Genomic DNA, 18,465 nt, shown 5'->3' on the forward strand with positions numbered 1-18,465 from the left:
CAAGAGGGGGAGGAGGAGGAGAGGCGGAAGCATGAGGAGTAAGAGCAGCAAAGTGCCATAAAGAAGCACGAGTAGAAGAAGAGTTAAAAGTGCGAAATGAAGTCACAGCTGAACAAAAACACACTTTTACATCAGCCCTGAGAAATGCTGTTTTTAAAGAAGCTCTCCTTTTGGACAGGATTTAGAGTATCTGTACAATGGAAGTCCTACATTTATTTTTTCATATGTAAAATGACAGATGGTGTGACCACAGCAGCAGATGAGATGAGATTTAATTTACATATAAAGACAGAGAAACATCCTGCTTTGAACGAGTTTTGTCTGAAAACCCTGTTAAAATGGCACCCTTCTCTCCAATCAACGAATCTAATATCTATCAATATGTTAATATTTGTCATATCAAAAGTTTAACTACACAGGATGTCTCCTGCTTTACTACAAGATCCGTCTCAGTGTGTGTGTGTGTGTGTGCACTGCATGGATTCCCTCTGCACATACAGCAGGCGTGTCACTGCACAGTGCGACTCGAACACCTGAAGTGAAGAAACAATGAGCAAAACACATTTTGAGTGAAGATGGATTTTAATATTTTACATTCTGTATGCAGAATCTGCAAATGTGCTGTTGCATGTCTTGAGGAAAAAGGCAAAGCGTTGCTCCTACTGAGGAGTCTCTTGACCTTCGACTACTTCAACATTACAGCCCATCCTGTCTGTATTCATATTTTCCTTCACTCATAAAAATCTTTCTCTCTCTACCCCCCCCCCCCCCCCCTTCACTGGTTTTGGTTGATTCTAATAAATCCTGATGATGCGAGGTTATGACTAACGCATCATCAAATGAGTTAGGATCATCCTCACCATCGTTGAAACAACAATCTGCTTTACACGTTAATGGTTATCCTAAATAAACTCATTCATTTTCAAGAGCTACAAAGATTCAATAGAAACATTTTCTGCCTCATATAAACGTTGAACAGCCCCTTTTCTTAAAATACAAACAACTACATGTTAGCAAAAGTGCTTTATTCAGCGAAGCCAACACAAAAATAACCTCCACTGACCTACAAACGTAACTAATATCTCCATCAGCATCACTCATAGGCCTCATAGGTAACAGGCAGCGGGATCTGCAAGAGCAAGCGGTTCAACGTCATCCCGTCATTCATCCAGGTTGCTGATCCGTTCTGATTCCTGCTTCTTTGTCCCATTCATGAGACGACTCCGTGCTTTCTGCCCGTCTGGATGAAAGCGTCGACACAGTGGTCGATGTCCTCGTCTGTGTGGGCAGCGGAAATCTGAACGCGGATCCTGGCTTTGCCCTTCGGTACGACTGGGTAGGAGAATCCAATCACATACACTCCTGTGGAGGGAAGAGATGATCATTTTACCTCTAAATGCTTAGTTACAGGGACAGGGAACCTCCGGCTCAGACCTCAGACGGTTTGATCCAGCCTGGGAGGCAATACATGAATGTAATGAGGCAATTACATTTATTAAGTGATAAAGAAAATAACATAAAATAGCAGCCTAACATGTTCTTCTGTGTGGTCCCTGAATGCAACATGCACATAATGGTTGATATCACATCAATGCATCAGGGCACCGTCAATAAAAGAAAAGTAGACGTGGAAATGGACAACATTTTTTTTAATCTTTTTTTTGCTGAAGTTAGCTTGCTGTGTCCTGTTCTGTCCTGTGTAAATACTAAACAGTAGTAGTCCCGGTGGCTAAAATCAAGTCTTCCGAAGGAGCTTAATGATCTGAGGCCTGTGGCCTTGACTTCAATAGTGATGAAGACTTTTGAGCGGCTGGTCAAACAAATTCTTATTGAAAAGGTTCAGAGCCAGCTTGACCCAATGCAATTTGCTTATTGGGCCAGCAGAGGGGTAGATGATGCAACCATCACTCTGTTCAGTTACTTGTACAAGCATCTTGAGAGTACAAAAATTTTATTTCTAGATTTTTCTTCAGCTTTTAATACAATCCAACCACATATTCTGGTCAACAAATTATTGTCAGATTTTAATCTTGATGTTGGACTGGTGAAATGGGTGCTGGATTTTTTAACTTGTAGGCCACAGGTAGTAAGGGCTAATGATGTTTTCTCCCAGAAGCGGCTGTCATCCACAGGCTCACCTCAGGGGTGTGTCCTGTCTCCTTTATTGTATATTCTTTATACAAATGATTGTAAGAGCAAATACACTGACAGGCATCTTCTGCAATTTGCGGACGATACGATTTTATTCCTTTATAGATTTATTTTTCTATGGACAGCTTGATCTTATCTATTTTATGCATGGTTGTTGTGGTTGTGATTGTTGTTGGCATTGTTTTGATTGCCTTGACTGTCCCTTGTATGTGGAACTGCACTGCAAACCAAATATCCCCTTGAGGGACAATAAAGAACTGAACTGAACTGAACTGAACTGAACTGAACTGAACATGTTTGCTTTGTCATTTAATGTGGAACCAGCTCATCATTGTGTCATTGTATCACTCCCACCCTCTCGGAGGCGGTCCTGGCCAGCCTCAGCAGATTGGCTGACATGGAGGGGTTGTCTGCTGAGGAAGGCCCTTAGGCTATGACAGCTCATCCACTTGTCATTTTTATAAATTCAGCAACAACACATTAAAAATTAGTTAGTGTTTTATGGCCGAAACCTCGCTCAGAAGGCAGTCTGATTTTAGTCACCTGACAAACACAAGCATGGGGGACATGCATGGACCAATGACTTTATATACTGTACGTATGAATACAGTCTATGGGCTGGACAATAGCAGCCTTGCCTATGGATGCAACCTGTTGTATTAAATACTTGGACTGACTGCTGTCGATGGCTTTTTGCTCTTGAATGACAGCATATAAAGCAATGATGAAAGCTGCTACTATCACTTAAAAAAGGAGAAACACAGAAAGTCACTTGTCAGGTAACAAAAGCCTGCTGTGACATCTGAATAAGCTGCTGAGTGTGAAAACTCCTTTGGCCATTTGGTAAGACGGATGTTTCAGGATGCGGAAAGCAAATAAAAGAAACTGAACATATTTGCAAAGCATTTAAGGTGGGGCAAGTGCCTGAAACCCTAATTACACCGTCACGTTTCACAAAGTCCTGTTTTCATGTCAAAAGAAAGAACAAATGATCTCATTCTGTTTCTGGGCTGCTGTCTCACCTAGCTTCAGCATATCATCAGCGATCACGGACGCCAGCCGCGCGTCGCCCAGCATCACGGGACAGATGGGGTGAGCTGAGCCCGCGATGGTGAAGCCAGCCTGCGTCATGTTGTTCCTGAATCTGAATGGACAGCAGAGAAAAAGTATGACGCTCATTAAACATTAAATAGACGGCGATGTCTGCTGTTTGTGAAGTGCTGATAAGGGCTGATGAAGCCAAACTCAAATAGTAAACAAAGGTCACCAAGTCTGGCTGTTTTTGATATTTTTGGATAGCTGCTGTACCATGTTTGTATGCTTTCTTCCAGAACATGAGCATGCTTTGCCTTGAGTGCAGTTTACAGTTGTGCAACATGGCCCAAAGGCAGCATGTGGCTGTTAGAGAACAAAGGTAAGAAATAAGAATGGAGATGCTTTCAGAACAAATATTAGCTCATTTGCTTAATGTTAAGCAACATGACCAAGAAGTTCCTTGGGGTCACAAATTATTTCTCTTTGTTGACAATTCAGTGTTCCAACTTTGGATTGGGGTCATGATCTTTTTGAGTTCCTCCTCCTGAGTGTTTGCTGTTTCGTTTCATTAGCAAATACAGTGCACATTAATACAGGAACATCTTTAAAAAGGCTTATCTGTGTTGCCAAAGCCCCAAATAAACAGACGCATACCACTAAGGATGGGGTTTTCATAGCATTTTGTCAAATCTGAATCCTTTCAAATTCCTTACTGAACCTCAGTCAGTTTAGCTTTTGTTAATTTTAAGTAACAAAAGTTACAAATAAGTACAATTCAGATTCAGGTTAGACATGTGATCACCTGTTGTTGGGTGATGAGCCACAATTCTTCCTGTTTTGAGGGTTAGAGTAAAGCCTGCTAACACTGCCTGCGCTTTTTCAACACTGGTGTTCGCTAATAAAAAATAATAAAGGTGGTTAGAAGGCTCGATAAGAGATGTGTTGATGTGATGAGCTTGAAAATCACAAAGGCAGGCAACAGCGAGCCCCTGAGAACAAACCCACCTCATGGTTTTGGCTGTCATGCTCTGTGCAATCTCACTGGAGGCGAGCAGCAGCTCCACAGCCCGGGTGGCACAGCCCACCACAGGAGGGGGGAGGGAGTTGGAGAACAGGTAGGGCCGTGAGCGCTGCCTCAGGAGGTCAATGAGAGGCTTAGGGCCAACTGTGTAGCCGCCTGAGAGAAAACATTTATTAGGCCGAGGAAAGCTGATTTGGCATGGATCAGTTACATCAACCCTGACAGCACCAGAGGACGTGTTGGACATTTTGAGAAATTTGCCTGCTCTGTAACTTGAGTTGGATGGCAGGAAATGGTTAATAGACAGTTAGCTTAGCATGAAAAGTGGTTACAGCTCAGATGGCTCTGTAGGCTGTTTTGCAGTGTCTACATCAGCCTATTGCTTGGCTGAGCCTTGGCTGGAATCATATATTTAACAGACAGTGGTATTGATCTTGTCATGTAACTTGAGACAGAGACGCTGCAGTCCTCCGTCAGCCATGTGGAGCATTTTAGTTCTTGGATTTCACTGCTTTGGTTTACCTGCAAATTCAAGTTCTGTTAAGCCCGTTTTCAGCAGCTTTTTTCAGCAGAAACGCTCTGACAAAAACCACTGTGCGCTACCTGGCCAGCACCGACTGGCAGCATGGTTAGCAACTAGCTGGTGAAGAAAGTCAAACATCAAGCAAAACTGAGTCAAAAGGAAAAGTCAATATGGGACTTACATTCATCAGGTGGCCAGAAACACTACTCCAAATATCACAATGTTGTTTTGTGTCTGCTAAATATGTGTAAATATGCACCTGTTTATATAAACATTCCCTCAATATGTACGATAGAACAATATGTCCTACATACTGCATATGTAGAACATGTATCAGTCAAACACCAGGTGGAGACATACCAGCTGCTCCGCCCAGTGCTTTTCCCAGGGTGGAGTTTACAATGTGAACTCTGTCCATCACTCCCAGGAGCTCATCTGTCCCTCTGCAAGTCACAGGTAGCAGCACCATTAGTTAATCCCTCATAAGATCATCTTTACTGCAGCCACTGTGTGTAGGACACGACTTTGGGGACACCTACTGGCCATGTTAATGAAAGACACTATCACCGATGTTGCAGGGCAGCTACTTCTCACTTGGCTTGAGGAGTTTTCTCTACAAACAACATTTTAAGTCATAACATTCATTTGAAAATTGTAGTTACTAATTAAGAGAGGAGGTCAAACACCTAACCTGGCTGTACTGCTGCCACGCACGTCCCTTTAAATCTGTGAAGATGCTCATTTTACATGATGGGACAGACAGCAGACAGGCCTATTCATGCTCCTCTACAGGCATGCCATTACATATATATATATATATATAAAAAAAGACTAACAAGTAAAAAGATTTAAAAAAAAAAGAAGCATCGTTTGCATTTTTAGGTTGAGCAGCATTTCACCCACCTGCCCCGGGGCCCCAGGAAGCCGGTGGCGTGGCACTCGTCTATAAATACCATGGCTCCGTACTGTTCGGCGAGGTCACAGATTTCTGTTAAGGGAGCCACGTCTCCATCCATAGAGAAGACTCCATCTGTCACTACGAGGCGCATACGAGATGACTGAGGAGGACAGAACAGAGTCCTGATGATGCGTGGAGCACAGACTGGTCCTCACCCCCAATCGGGCAATTTGTTGTGCAGCAGATAGTATAACACAAATCACACACAATCACACACACCATAAAACTGCGATTGGACATGAGAACGCTGGGATAACTTTAAAGAGTTATACTAACAAACAAACAGACAAACTATCACACTCTATGCTGCCAGTCGCTGCGTGCGCATGTGCCCAGTGGCACAAACATGAATTAAATACAAAGCAATAATGTTGGTTTTCACATGAAAAGCGGTACTTCACACACACACCTGAGACTCTTTGAGCTTGTTCTCCAGATCACTGAGGTCCATGTGTTTGTAGCGCAGCCGCTTTGCCCGACAGAGGCGGATCCCGTCGATGATGGAGGCGTGGTTCAGCTCATCAGACAGCACTGCATCATCCGGGCCCAACAGAACCTGGCGTGAGAGGGCCGGCATGCATTATTGGTCCTAAAAGGGGAGTCCTTCTGGGTCTTGGAGACAGTGGAGTGTAAAGACGGACATACCTCAAACAGTCCAGCGTTGGCATCGAAACAGCTAGCATAGAGGATGCAGTCCTCCCTCTCATGGAACTCTGCAAGTTTCTGCTCCAGATTTTTGTGTAGGTCCTTTAAACACAGACAGAACTCATTGACCACCACAAGGTGTAGCTGTAGCATAGCTGCATATATGTTGTCATCCGTGTGTTAATGTGCTGAGTGGTGAATCAGCCACAATACCTGTGTGCCACAGATGAATCGGACAGAACTCAGTCCAGCACCATACGACTTCAGAGCGTTGATGCCTGCCTGCACCACCTCTGGATGACTGGACAATCCAAGGTAGTTGTTGGCACAGAAATTCAATATGCCTGATGGAAAAGAGAGGAGTTTAGATGGAGAAGGAAAGCTGAGGTCAAGAGGTCACTGTTTGAGTCTGATATGACACTTCCAAGGTCAAAATCAGCAACTCAAAACCTGCAGGAGACATTCTGCCTGCAGTTTTTTTTTTTTACAACTGACAAAACAACACAATGAGGCAAACACAGCAGAACAAAGAGCCAGAGACAGAGGAAACAATGCATGGGGCTGCATGCTGCCACCCAGATCAATTCAACACAGATATTTTCACACAAGGGGGGTCATGGCCTGAAGTCACATGGCAATTCATAAATCAGGAGTCAGTTTAAAGCAAAGGTTGATCCTGCAGGGTAAACATGGGCTCTCTGCCTTGCTGGCAAACATGGTAGAAATCAACTGCACCAGATTTACCACAAATGTAATTACATTTACTATTACTACTTAAGACAAATTTAAAGCTGCTTAAGGGTCTGATCTGATATTCTCTTTAAAAGTTGGATTCCTGGGTTTTCTAGAAATGACTCATTGAGTCATGTGAGTTAGCTCAGTGTTGTGAAACATGAGGTTAGTGAGCCTGCGTGTCCTCCAGCAACGCTGCGTGCCTTCAGTTCACTGCAGTCTGAGTCAAGTTCAAAAGCAAGATCGCACACGTGGTGCGTTTAATGACACCTGCGCATCACTGTCACCACTTTTTTTTTTTTAGAGAAACTGTTGCTTTAAACTACGGCCACTCACTGCTCCGACTGCCGTCCACGTTGATTTGAGGACCCTGCTTGGACGTGATGATCCTCTCCGCCTTCCACGTCCCCGCGGCTCGGATACTGTCGAGCTCGTTCTCCAGCAGCGCTCTGGCTTCGCTCACAGCGGCGTAGCTCCGGCTCAAAGCCGCGGCCGAGGGCCGGAGGATCCCGCGGACCGGTTTCACCAAACTCCGGGCAGCTTTTCCGAGAGACATGGCGGTGAAGTCGTGAGTTTGAGGTGACAAACGTGCAGGAGCGCTCTACTACAGACCAAGCACCAACGTTACGTTAGCAATCGTAGGCGTATGTGTAGTAGACCAATCAGAGGCCAGGGAGCGTGCCAGGTGGCTTCTTTTGTCCAATCAGATTTTAGAGAGTATTTATTTACTAGTTCAGATAAAGTTGGCTAATATAAACGTTTTAGGTTTGTTTCTTTTATCAAAACCCCTTACTTAGTAACACATTAATGACACCTCTAACACAAACACTGATCCCGTTTACCCTCTGTGCCCCCCCCCCTTTTTTTTGGCAATTCCCACTCTGGAGTGATAAATGTGAATACAGAATATAACAAAAATGTGACTTTGATTATGGGTGTGTGTGTGTGTGTGTGTGTGTGGGTAATGTGATGTCAAATTGATTGGTATAATCATTGCTCATGTGAAAGATGTGCAGCCTGCAGACCTGGAACCATACCTGCAAAGCCATGAGATGAATTATGAAACCTTAATGCTACACTTTGAGGTTAGAATGACAACAGCCAGACTTCCAGTTAATAGTTTTAGTTTAATATATGACAGCAGCCTGTCATGACTTCCTGTTAAACTTCAAGACAACTTCACAAGGGACTGTCGGATGTAAAAAAACAAAACAAAAACAAAAACAAAACTTGTTCAGTTTTCTCTGACATCCTACATCAATAACGATGTGAAGCATCAAACTATTGCATTATGTAATAGCTGAGCTTCTCTTACATAAAACTTTACAGTGTTTGCTACTTCGACAGGGGTGTTTTCTGTAACCCATCATCATGTTTGACCACATATATATATCAGCAATATAATACACACTCTATGTTGCAAAAGTTGTGTAGTGTAACAACATCCTCTCTCTCTCTTTCAACAGCAGGAATGTAACCTTAGAAAATGTGCAAATGTTTGCATTCCACACATGGACAAACCCTCATAACAATATCAAGTAAAAACCTCGGTCCTTCAACAAATAACATTATTTTTAAGAGTTAAAAAACACCTTAGCTCCACAGTAAAGAGCAGTATACAGAGTTACAATGTCCTTCTTCAGACATGGGCTGTAATGCCCACGTAAATGTGCCATTCAACCGCTGATTTTAAAGAAATCTCCACTTCTCAGCCAATGGCACAGGAGCTTCATAAGTATTGTTAGTTTGGCAGATTTTAAGTGAAGCTTAAGACTCTGAGTGGTTGGTGTCCTGCGAGGAGGCTCTCAGCGATGGCAGCCGCTCAGCTGCTTTTGCTCTTTCTGCCAAAAACCTGTCAAACTCTGCAGGGAGAGAGAAGCAGGGTTAGATGAGATAACAGTTCATCAACTATCCAAAGGAACTTCACTGAAGGGAATCATGGGATACAGGAGCAGCAAAGAAAAAATGCAAACTGAGAACTGAGGAGATTTTATGAAAGGATGCTGGTGTCAATATAAATACATGAAAAAAATACCAGATGAGACTTTTGTACTTCTGATTCTGTGGATTCACATGTTTTTTTGTTAGTTCATGTTGCTTAGGGGACTAGATTTCTAACTTTTTTCAGACCTGCAGCCCTGTCAGATGACCTCAAGCACCCATACCCTTCATTCGTCATGTCCTAAACGTTTTAATTTCATTTTATACTGGATGTTATGTAACACCATTAATTACACAAAATATACAAATGTCAATGTTAAGATCAGTTTAGTCAAGTTTGCATTTACACTTGGAATGACAGAAGTTGGATGTTTCAATCATTTATCCTCTACTTTCAGTATTTTCATCGTTCCTTTCCTCCAGCAAACATAAAATTGCTTAATGTTATGTGAAATAGAGACCAAACGTATGGCAGCAGTCTTCTGTAGGTGTAGAGTTTCTGTGCTGAATAGGTCTGAAGAGTGGTAGTGCATGGCACCATATGGCCAGTTAAGCCTCTAGTGCCACCTATGGGTCAAATGCAGAAATAACTAGCAGAGTGGGGGGTGGAAATAAGAGTTTAATGTATTTACATGTGATTAAAACCTGAGACTGTAGCTCTAAGTATATCCAGTCAGTTCAGCACAGCAAAGTGCCCAAGCAAGTGAGCACTGTGTGCGCGCGAGCATTACAACAAACTACACATCACACATACAGTAGGTTGAACATATAACAGCTCATCAGATGTGCAGGTCTACATGAATGCCAAATAAAATAATGGACAATAAAGGCTGCAGATTTTACAAAAGAAGTGAACTGTTAAGACTCTCACCTTCACTGGTCACACCATCGGAGTCCTCAAAGTCATCATACTGTGTCAAACAGAAAAGACAGATTTTTCCTTCCATATTATCCTCAGTTAAAAGACAGATAAGGTTAAAGGAAACAGATAATCTTGAATAGTTTGTACTGTTAAATACATTCACTGCTTGATATTTTTGACCCATTCATAATAATGTGTTTACTTTGTTCACCATCTCATATTTAGCATGTTTGCATGCTAACATTTGTTTCTTTGCAACACAAACTACAGCTGAGCCGAGCTGCAGGAGAGCTGAGGTTTGTGAGACTCAAATAAGAATTCAGTGTTGAAATGAACCAGAATTATCTTTTATATGTGCAGAAAAGCCGAATAAAACAGTAAATGTAGTAATCCGGCCATTTACCTCATCATCCAACGCCAGCCATTTCTCAATATCATCCATTACATTGGACTGGTTGATAGGAATCTAAGAAAGCAGACACCAGGATGGTCAGAGCAGTCAAATATATAGTAACTAGTAAGACTTCATGAAGATTTAATAAAGCTACCAAAAAAAAACAAAAAAAACAAAACCCCACACACAAGAGAACAGCCACGTGCCAGTAAGCAAAGCTTGAGATATGACAACAATGTTGTATATCAGGACAGTGCAACTAAACCTTGTCATGCACTGTAGTGGGTGTAGGCACAACAAAAACCCCCCCTCCAAAACACAGCGTACTGTCTTCACCAAAGCATGCAAACCATTGTGCTTTAACTCCAAACCTGAACCACCAAACCCAAAAAGGGATCCAAACCAAAGCAATCCAGACCACAGCGAAAGTAAATTTTAAACCATCATGACAAAACCAAGAGACGGAGGGCGTGGAGAAGTGCATCAAAGTACAACCAGGACAACAATTCTGACACAGACCCACCATTCCCCTTTTAATCATCCAATCTAACTTTGGTGAGGAGCTGCAGGTGGAGGCTGGGCTGCCGTCCTTCATGTACAGACATAGAGTTCATTTAGGAAGAAAACAGTTGCTGAGACAATATACACACTAACTCAGCCAAAGAGCCTTTTATAGGCCAATATTATGCACTTATGCATATAGATAAGAAAAAGATAAATAAAGCCTGAATAAGTCTCTGCTTACCATTCCTGCGTTTAGTCGTCTGCTGTCCAGAGCCTGAGCCTGGCCGTCCACTGCAGCGTCGCTCTGCTCACTGAAACCGAAGGTTTGCACGCTGGTTAGCTGCCACGAAAGCTAATAAATTCAGTCAACACACACTGAAACACTGGTAGGAATTAGAGGGAATGAGTTGGAATTAAACTCCAAAACAAAGATCAGCACGTTTGCAGTCCCATTCCTGAGAATGGGCTCAAGAAAGAGCTGCACGGCCGTTCTGTGGGAAGTTAAGAGCAACACGCTGACGAATCAGTAGGATTCGCTTCATTATTCACACATTTGAACTGTTTAGGCTTCTCTGTCTGCTCTTTTCACGGGACTCTGTCAATAGGAATCACTGTCTTAGTTAATACCACAACTGCATCTTTACAACTTGTGTGACTGTCAAAGCCTTTGAGGTTCCAAAACCTGTGATTCATACTCTTTCTGTACCTCGGTCTTTGTGGAGTGGGGACATTTATCTTCTGTGATAACGTGTCATCTGATTCACTTGTACCTGCAAGAGCAACATATTTTCAATGTGTAGGATAGGCAGAGACATGCGGTACAGACACATGTGCAGCATGTAGCCATGGGTGGGTGGAAGTAGGTGGAGTACTTACTGAGTCTGGCCATCTGACTGGCCAAACTGTCTGATCTTGACTGGCTGAGTGAGCTGTTATTGGTAAGTGATGCGCCTTGTGATTGGCTGACAGACTCCGCTGTCAGATTGAGGTCTGTCAGGTTGACATACGTGTGGCTCTGAGAGACAAAAAACAACAAATTGAAAGTCCATGACGCAACCATTTCGTGAAGTTATGAGTGTAACAACCACTTCAAAAATGGCTGCCATGGCCTGTACCTTCTCTGCTGTGTTTGGCCCATTCGTTAGCCTTCTTTCAAATCTGTGAACAGCAGACCAAAAGTTTTATCATAAGTGAAATAGAGCCTGTTGAAATACTACCATGCTTTTATTTTTTAAATAAGCAAGGTAGTATAAAATGACAAATGTAGTTGACCTGTGGTAGCGAAGGAAGGCGGTGTTCATCTCATCATTAGTTGCCAGCAACTCCTCAATCAGCTTCTCCTCGCTGAGTCTGGGGACGATCTTCACGATCCGCTCTTGCATTTCCTTACAAACTGTGTATAACTGCTAATGACACAATCAGACAAAGAATGTGTGGGTGGGGTGGGGGGGTCGAGGGGGCAGATGCAACACAAAATGTATAAAGTACAGAGATCAGTTAAGGAAAACACACTGTTGCAAATATGAATGGATGGGAGGGATTTTCTGCCATGGCACACTTTACATTAAGAGTCTGTCTTTTTTTTTTACCTCCAGCAGCTCCATGTCTGCCTGCTTTACCGTGACAGGATCCAGCTGACTCATCATGTCTGACATCATCGTCAGGTTGCTTCGCACCACTCCCAGCTCTGTCTTCAGGTTTTTGATCTGGAACGTCAATAATACTGCCTTCATAAACACAGCTTTAATAATCACTGCAAAGACATGTATTGATTTCAGAAGTGCTGGAGGTCAAAATGAACTGAGACACATAGACGCAAACAGGAAACGTGAGACAGCATTTTAGCTAATGTGGAAAAAGCCAGGCCATCACCTGGCTGGGAGTGAAGGCATTGTTTCCCTCTAGGGCCAGTTTTAGCTCAGATGTCTGGGCTGGGATGAGCGGAGGTTTGGAAGAGAGGAGTGCAGCAGGCAGGGTAGTGACAGCAGGCCCGTTCCCAGGCAGAGTCTGCTCAGCAAAAGGCACAGAAATGACCCGAAAGAGAAATGAGCAAAGATGATAGGCAGCACCCAAATATCAGTGTAAGCAGTGAGAGAGCACCACCCATGTTGGCACCTTTTGTGGGGCTTGGACAGGTGAGTAACCATCCAGTTCTGTCATGGGGAACTCAAGCCCTTTCCTTCGTAGGTCCTCATACACCGACACCACGCCCGTCAGGTCGGGTGAGCTCCGGAATGCATCAGCCCACGCCTTAACGGGAGAAAACCACACATTACTACAAGGCTGCACCTGATTTTTTTCCTCCATGTCACCACAGTGCTGCCAAACATGCCATACACCATTTTTTTTACCTGTATGATGCTGAGCACTCTGTCATGCAGGACCAATGGAGGATTGTTTCTTGGAATGATCGAGCGCACCAGAACCCCCTCTACAAAATCCCGTGTCGTCACCAGAATGTGAAACCTGTAGCCGCAGTTCTTCACACAAGTCTCCAGGACCTAACATCAGATGGAGGCGAGGAGAATCCAAAAAAAACCCCAAAAACAATTAACTCAAACCAAGCCATGAGAACACAAACCGACTCAGCAGGGTGGTGGAAGAGCATGACGAGGAGCGACACTCACGGTGAGTGCCTGCATGACCTCCTTGAAGTTCTTGTTCCCCACAATCCTTTTCTTTATGGCTCTGACTGCGTCTTTGGGTCTGTAATCAGAGAGTTTTCAACAGTCACTGGCATGTACCCTCGAGAGGACTTGCTAGTTCCTGATGCGAACAGATAACGGACACACACACCCTTCCTCTGAGCTGTTGATCATGTCGCAGATCTCCATGTTGAGGGCCCAGTCCTCTGATGGCAGGCTGGAGCTGGTCGCAGCCTCTGTGAAAAACAAGAGAATATACACGGCTGGAAAATATGAAACGACTCCAATGAATGGTGTAGCAATTAACAGTTCACACTGAAATTATTGATAAAATGTCATTTATTAATGCATACTAAATGTTTCCCACAATAAAATAACCATTTCTTCTTAGCATAACAAACGTAACACTTCACAGTAGATACAGTACATTTGTGGCAGTCCACACGGATCAATCCTTGGGCTCTTATGTATCCAAATACATGGAAACGATGTGAAAACTGCTGTTGACTGTAATCTTTTTCTGTATTCTGACAATCTGGCTTTGCGAGCCATTTCACAGTGTGTCTAGAAATGTGGAAGTTTGATACATGCCAAGTGGACAATAAACTTTTCATTTGGCTCAAATAGTAAACGTGCTCAAAGCAGATTTCATAATGTTACCAGATAATAAAAAAGCTGTAAATACTTTTCATTAGTGGACATGGAAAGAGGGCAGACAATGAGACAATACTGTCTCTTCTATGATGAAATCAGATTATCTGTTTATGTCAACGCCATCCGTCAGTAAAGACACATAGGCGATCATTAAGCTATACTCGAACATGCATGTAATTTAGGTCAGGAGGATGTCGGTCACTGTGCGTCCCGCGCGGCTATTGGCAGGTCAAACAGACACGATGACAGCCAATCAATCGCAGCATCACAACATCTAAACCCCGCCTCTGCTAAAATCATGGTTGAGCGGACGCGTCAATCAAAGCGCAACTCGTCGCTGTCTGTCATTAATAACCGCTCCTCGGATTTATTATTCTAATACACTGATGTTATATACGCGTGAGCTCGCGCAGTGAAAAGCCCTTTGTAATAAAGACACGCAGCTCGACAGAGGGCAGGCGGAATGACTGCACCGGCGGTGCCTCAGTGTGGAGGGTTTGGTTATCACAGCGTCCTTTGAGGCGGTTGTCAAACAGCTCACCGATCCGCTGTCCCACCGGCGTGCTGAACGGATTTCCCAGTAAAAACTCCATGATGAGAGCGGCGAGGGCCCAGCCAGGCAGCGACGTCCCCGCGCAGAGCCGTACGTCGCTCCGCAGTCTGCTGCTGCCGCTGCTGCTGCTCTCTGACCGAAGTGGGCCAGCAGAGCGGCTGCGTCATACTTTAAAGGGAAAGCAGCCTTCGATCAGCACACGGACCGTGAGAGGACGATAGTGCGCTGCATACAGGCGCTTTGTATGTATGCACTCAGGGACAAATAAAGAGCTCTTCCTGTCTTTATCGCAAGTGTTCTGACATGATATCGGGGGGATGACATCTGCCACTATGAAGGGTGAAGGAACAGGTCAAATGTTATGTAAAAACTACATGCAAAATGCCTCATGAAACTCAGGGACCCATGCAAAAGAATTCTAACTGTAAAATATGTGGAAAAGTACTGAAGTGGCAACTCTTCTCATTGACATAAAGGGAGCTTGCACATTAGAGGAAAGGTGGCAAAATGCTTCACAGACACGAGCATAAAGCAACACAGAACAGCAAGATAATCTGTCTTTTAATGGTGCAATACATTTGCTACTATGCATTAAGTACATCATGTTGCCATAGTAAGTACATTTACTCAAGTACTGTAATAGTACAGTACAAATTTGAGGTACTAGCACTTTACTTGAGTCTTTTCATGCTTCTTCCTACTTCTGCTCCACCACATCTCAGAAGGAAGTATTGTAGGCTAGGCTTTTTTTTCTTTAACTTTAGTTATGAGTCTCAGTACAATTTAAGATTTTTGCTCAATAAAAGATATAAAGAAATATGATGCTTTGTTATACATATTCAATGGATACATTATTTTAACCAATTTTGTGATAATTAAAATTTATTTTTAATCATTTTCAGGTTTGCACTGTTGGACAAAACAAGCATCGTAAATGTGTCACTCTGGGCTCTGTGATGACATCTCACTCTCATTAATGGAGAAAATAATCAGCTCATTAATCCAATACAATCATTAGTCATTATTGGCAAACCTGTATAAAAGAGTTAACAAAGAGCTCCATCTTAACCAGCTATAATACAGTACTTTTACTTTTAATACTTCGACTACAACCCTAATTCCAAACTCCACCTGCTCTTGAAGACCATGTGACATGGTTGAAAACTGCTGTCTCCAAGAATGAACCGTTAAGCTTGACATACACATTTCTTTTCTCTTTTTTTTTTGCCAAATGTTATGTCAGACGAGGCTTTGTATTTTCCACAAATCCCCACGCTGTGCTGTGTTGTCTGGCTTTCTGCCACATGGGGGCACTGTTTGATTTCTTACTTGATCTTGAGGCCTGTCTTGAAGTGTTTTCTGTGTCCAAATTTCGTTTTAAAACCTTCATTATTCATTTCTGTGCTTTTACGTTGCATATTCCTAAATTAAATGGTGTTTAATTGAATTGCCACACAGTAGACCTGAGGCCACATAATCTTCCAGCATAGAAAAACTGTGCACATTGTACACATAGTGGGAACAGCAGGGGGTTAATAGGTAGCAGCTCCAGTCTTGCCTCATGCTTACAACAAGAAAAGAGTCCTGTCTGTTTATGACCATGTCACACATTAATTGTAACTTTCCAGACCATTTCTAACGAAGCAGAAAGATTTGTTTGCTGATTTCCAAGACACGACAGACTGTTTACTCTCTGAAACGTTACTCTCAGTCACACTGGGGAGGCACATTTGCTGTGTTTGATCAAAGCCACGATGTGCATGTGTGACTCAGACACAGTGACTCACAGCCCAGTAAGCAACAGAGAATATACTTTTTACTCTCACAGCTGATGCACATCCCACTCGTCTGTTTACACCAGCAGAGATGGTGCGGCTCTGCCCATTAAAAAAAGAACCATATGTGGTTTATGTGGGTGATCACAGAGCGAATAGAAATGCAGGTGGCTTCTAATCACAGATAAAATCCTTTCCATCCAGAAAAGATGTATTTCTCAAAGTGTAACCTTCTCCTTATGGCCTCAATGGACCTGATACAGTTGACTGTTTGATCTTCCTGCAGAAACACAGTCTGTATTGAAAATCCAGTTTGTCTGAGCTAACTCCAATTAAATTACTTTCATAATCTTTCAATTAATGGTTTCATATTTAGGTAAATGTACCTATACTGTCTGCACAGAAATGTTGCTGCTCACCTCAAAGGTAATGCTCACTATACCACTTAATGCTAATAGTATTTATTTTGTATTGTAATGTATTATCAGCTCGGCAATGAATACTACATTTTTGCATGTTTTGTCCAACTTTATTGAGACACTATGGCACCGTTTGATTTTATTTATTTATTTTAAATGTTGTTATCGGAAGAATTAATATGGCTTTTTTTGTTTCGTCACTTCACAATCATGAATGTTCACTGCCCTCCAGTGGCCACAGTTAGGAACTGCAACACGCACTTGCATTTGTGGCTGTTACACAGTGATGATATCAGTCAAACCTGTGTTAATATTGATATGTACAACACATTATGAGAATGATTATTACAACAAGCATACAGCAGAGATCAACAAAGAGCTGTTTTAGTAACAGTTTTTGTAATGTGTAGACAAGTGTAACCTGTACAAGGGTTTAGTAAAACGCGACAGTGCAGACATTTCTGGTCAAAACCTTCTAAATAAAGCGACCACACAGCAGCAATCACAAACACAAATGTTCAAATTTTTTATTCTCCGGTCTCCGCTGTGAGAGACAACAACTGCACGTTCTTAACTGGGAGTATTGCAGATGTTCATACTGATTATCATTATTTTTTGGAGGTATAAATAAGATCATATCCAACATGCAACACATAAGCAGCTGGAAATGTTGGTGTGGCACTCATCCAATTGGCTGAAATGTTACAGACATGGCATCATCACTGCCAGTTTGATAAGCACCAACTGGAAACATAAACTGATTCTGTGCAATTCTGAAGCTGCTCACCATCTGTCAAACGTGACTTCTTCTGCAGAAATTAAAGTCCTTTGTTGTGAAACAGCTGGGGAGACCTGCTCCATAACTGACTTTATTACCACTCACATATGTTTTCAGTCAATAACCAGTTCCTCATTTCTCACTGCTGCACTGAGGAACTTTCTGATTCTCCAAAATATCCAGTCAAAAAATCCAGGCTGGTCATGTGAGGGACAGCAGGGGCCCGGCCTTTAAACTGATGTATAAAAGAACACCTGCAAGTCAACGTAACCATTAAAGGCACCACAAGGCAGAAGAATCCAACTGTTTGTGCAACGGAAGCCATTATAGGATATCTAGCATATTCGACACTGCTGGCAGTGACATCAGAACTCTTCAGTGTGAAACACATCAGATGTGTGAAAACAGTTTGATAGCTTACTCTGCATTGCCTTCCTTTTCTTTGCTGTCTCTGTGCCTTCACCCCACACTCCCTTTTCTCATCCATTTCCACCTTTTATCACTCTCTGTTCCCTCTCACAGCTCTCAGTGGTTGACACTCACAGAGATCTCACCTTTACTTTCCGTCGAGTAAATGTCAGAGACACGTGGCAAGGTGACGAAACACAAACCGCTGGACGGTCTGCGCAGCCCTGACGTGCGACAACGGATTCGTCTGCTCCGGAACTGAATGTGGGATTGTTAAATGCTTTGAGAAGAAGTTAAAGTCAAAACTGCAAGAAGGAAGAAAGAAAGAAGAAAGCACAAAGTTTTTAATTGGCGAAGCATGGTATCACCTTACCAGGGACTGTTAAATGTCTCAGCCAACGCTGTGGACAAGAACAAGCAGCTTTTTCACTAGCATCCAATTAGAGTGGGTTGGCAGTAACTTGTCT

At 42.9% G+C, this 18,465-nt stretch overlaps 2 protein-coding genes across 7 annotated transcripts; both read right to left on the minus strand.

Moving 5' to 3' along the window:
* Positions 1-567: 567 nt before the first annotated feature.
* gcat (glycine C-acetyltransferase) lies at positions 568-7,705 on the minus strand. Its single transcript, XM_070980914.1, has 9 exons — positions 7,402-7,705; positions 6,547-6,677; positions 6,334-6,435; positions 6,098-6,244; positions 5,634-5,788; positions 5,091-5,173; positions 4,192-4,363; positions 3,174-3,295; positions 568-1,362 (listed from the first exon to the last, which is right to left on the minus strand). The coding sequence occupies exons 1-9, from the start codon at positions 7,619-7,621 to the stop codon at positions 1,211-1,213; spliced, it is 1,284 nt and encodes a 427-aa protein (XP_070837015.1). The 5' UTR covers positions 7,622-7,705; the 3' UTR covers positions 568-1,210.
* Positions 7,706-8,172: 467 nt separating this feature from the next.
* tom1 (target of myb1 membrane trafficking protein) lies at positions 8,173-14,756 on the minus strand. 6 transcript variants are annotated; one of them, XM_070980915.1, is made up of 16 exons: positions 14,607-14,756; positions 13,563-13,647; positions 13,394-13,472; positions 13,118-13,267; positions 12,882-13,016; positions 12,639-12,773; positions 12,356-12,472; positions 12,039-12,172; positions 11,882-11,924; positions 11,643-11,781; positions 11,473-11,536; positions 11,008-11,077; positions 10,786-10,851; positions 10,272-10,334; positions 9,878-9,917; positions 8,173-8,927 (listed from the first exon to the last, which is right to left on the minus strand). In XM_070980915.1, exons 1-16 carry the CDS (start codon positions 14,656-14,658, stop codon positions 8,833-8,835), a joined length of 1,467 nt encoding a protein of 488 aa, XP_070837016.1. In that variant the 5' UTR covers positions 14,659-14,756; the 3' UTR covers positions 8,173-8,832. The 6 variants fall into 6 exon arrangements, with proteins under 6 accessions (XP_070837016.1, XP_070837017.1, XP_070837018.1 ...); XM_070980916.1 differs by having other exon boundaries at positions 12,039-12,169; positions 14,607-14,755; XM_070980917.1 differs by lacking the exon at positions 10,786-10,851.
* Positions 14,757-18,465: the final 3,709 nt, after the last annotated feature.

The sequence above is a fragment of the Chaetodon trifascialis genome, chromosome 15, assembly GCF_039877785.1.
Source record: "Chaetodon trifascialis isolate fChaTrf1 chromosome 15, fChaTrf1.hap1, whole genome shotgun sequence".
Taxonomy (NCBI): Eukaryota; Metazoa; Chordata; class Actinopteri; order Chaetodontiformes; family Chaetodontidae; genus Chaetodon; species Chaetodon trifascialis.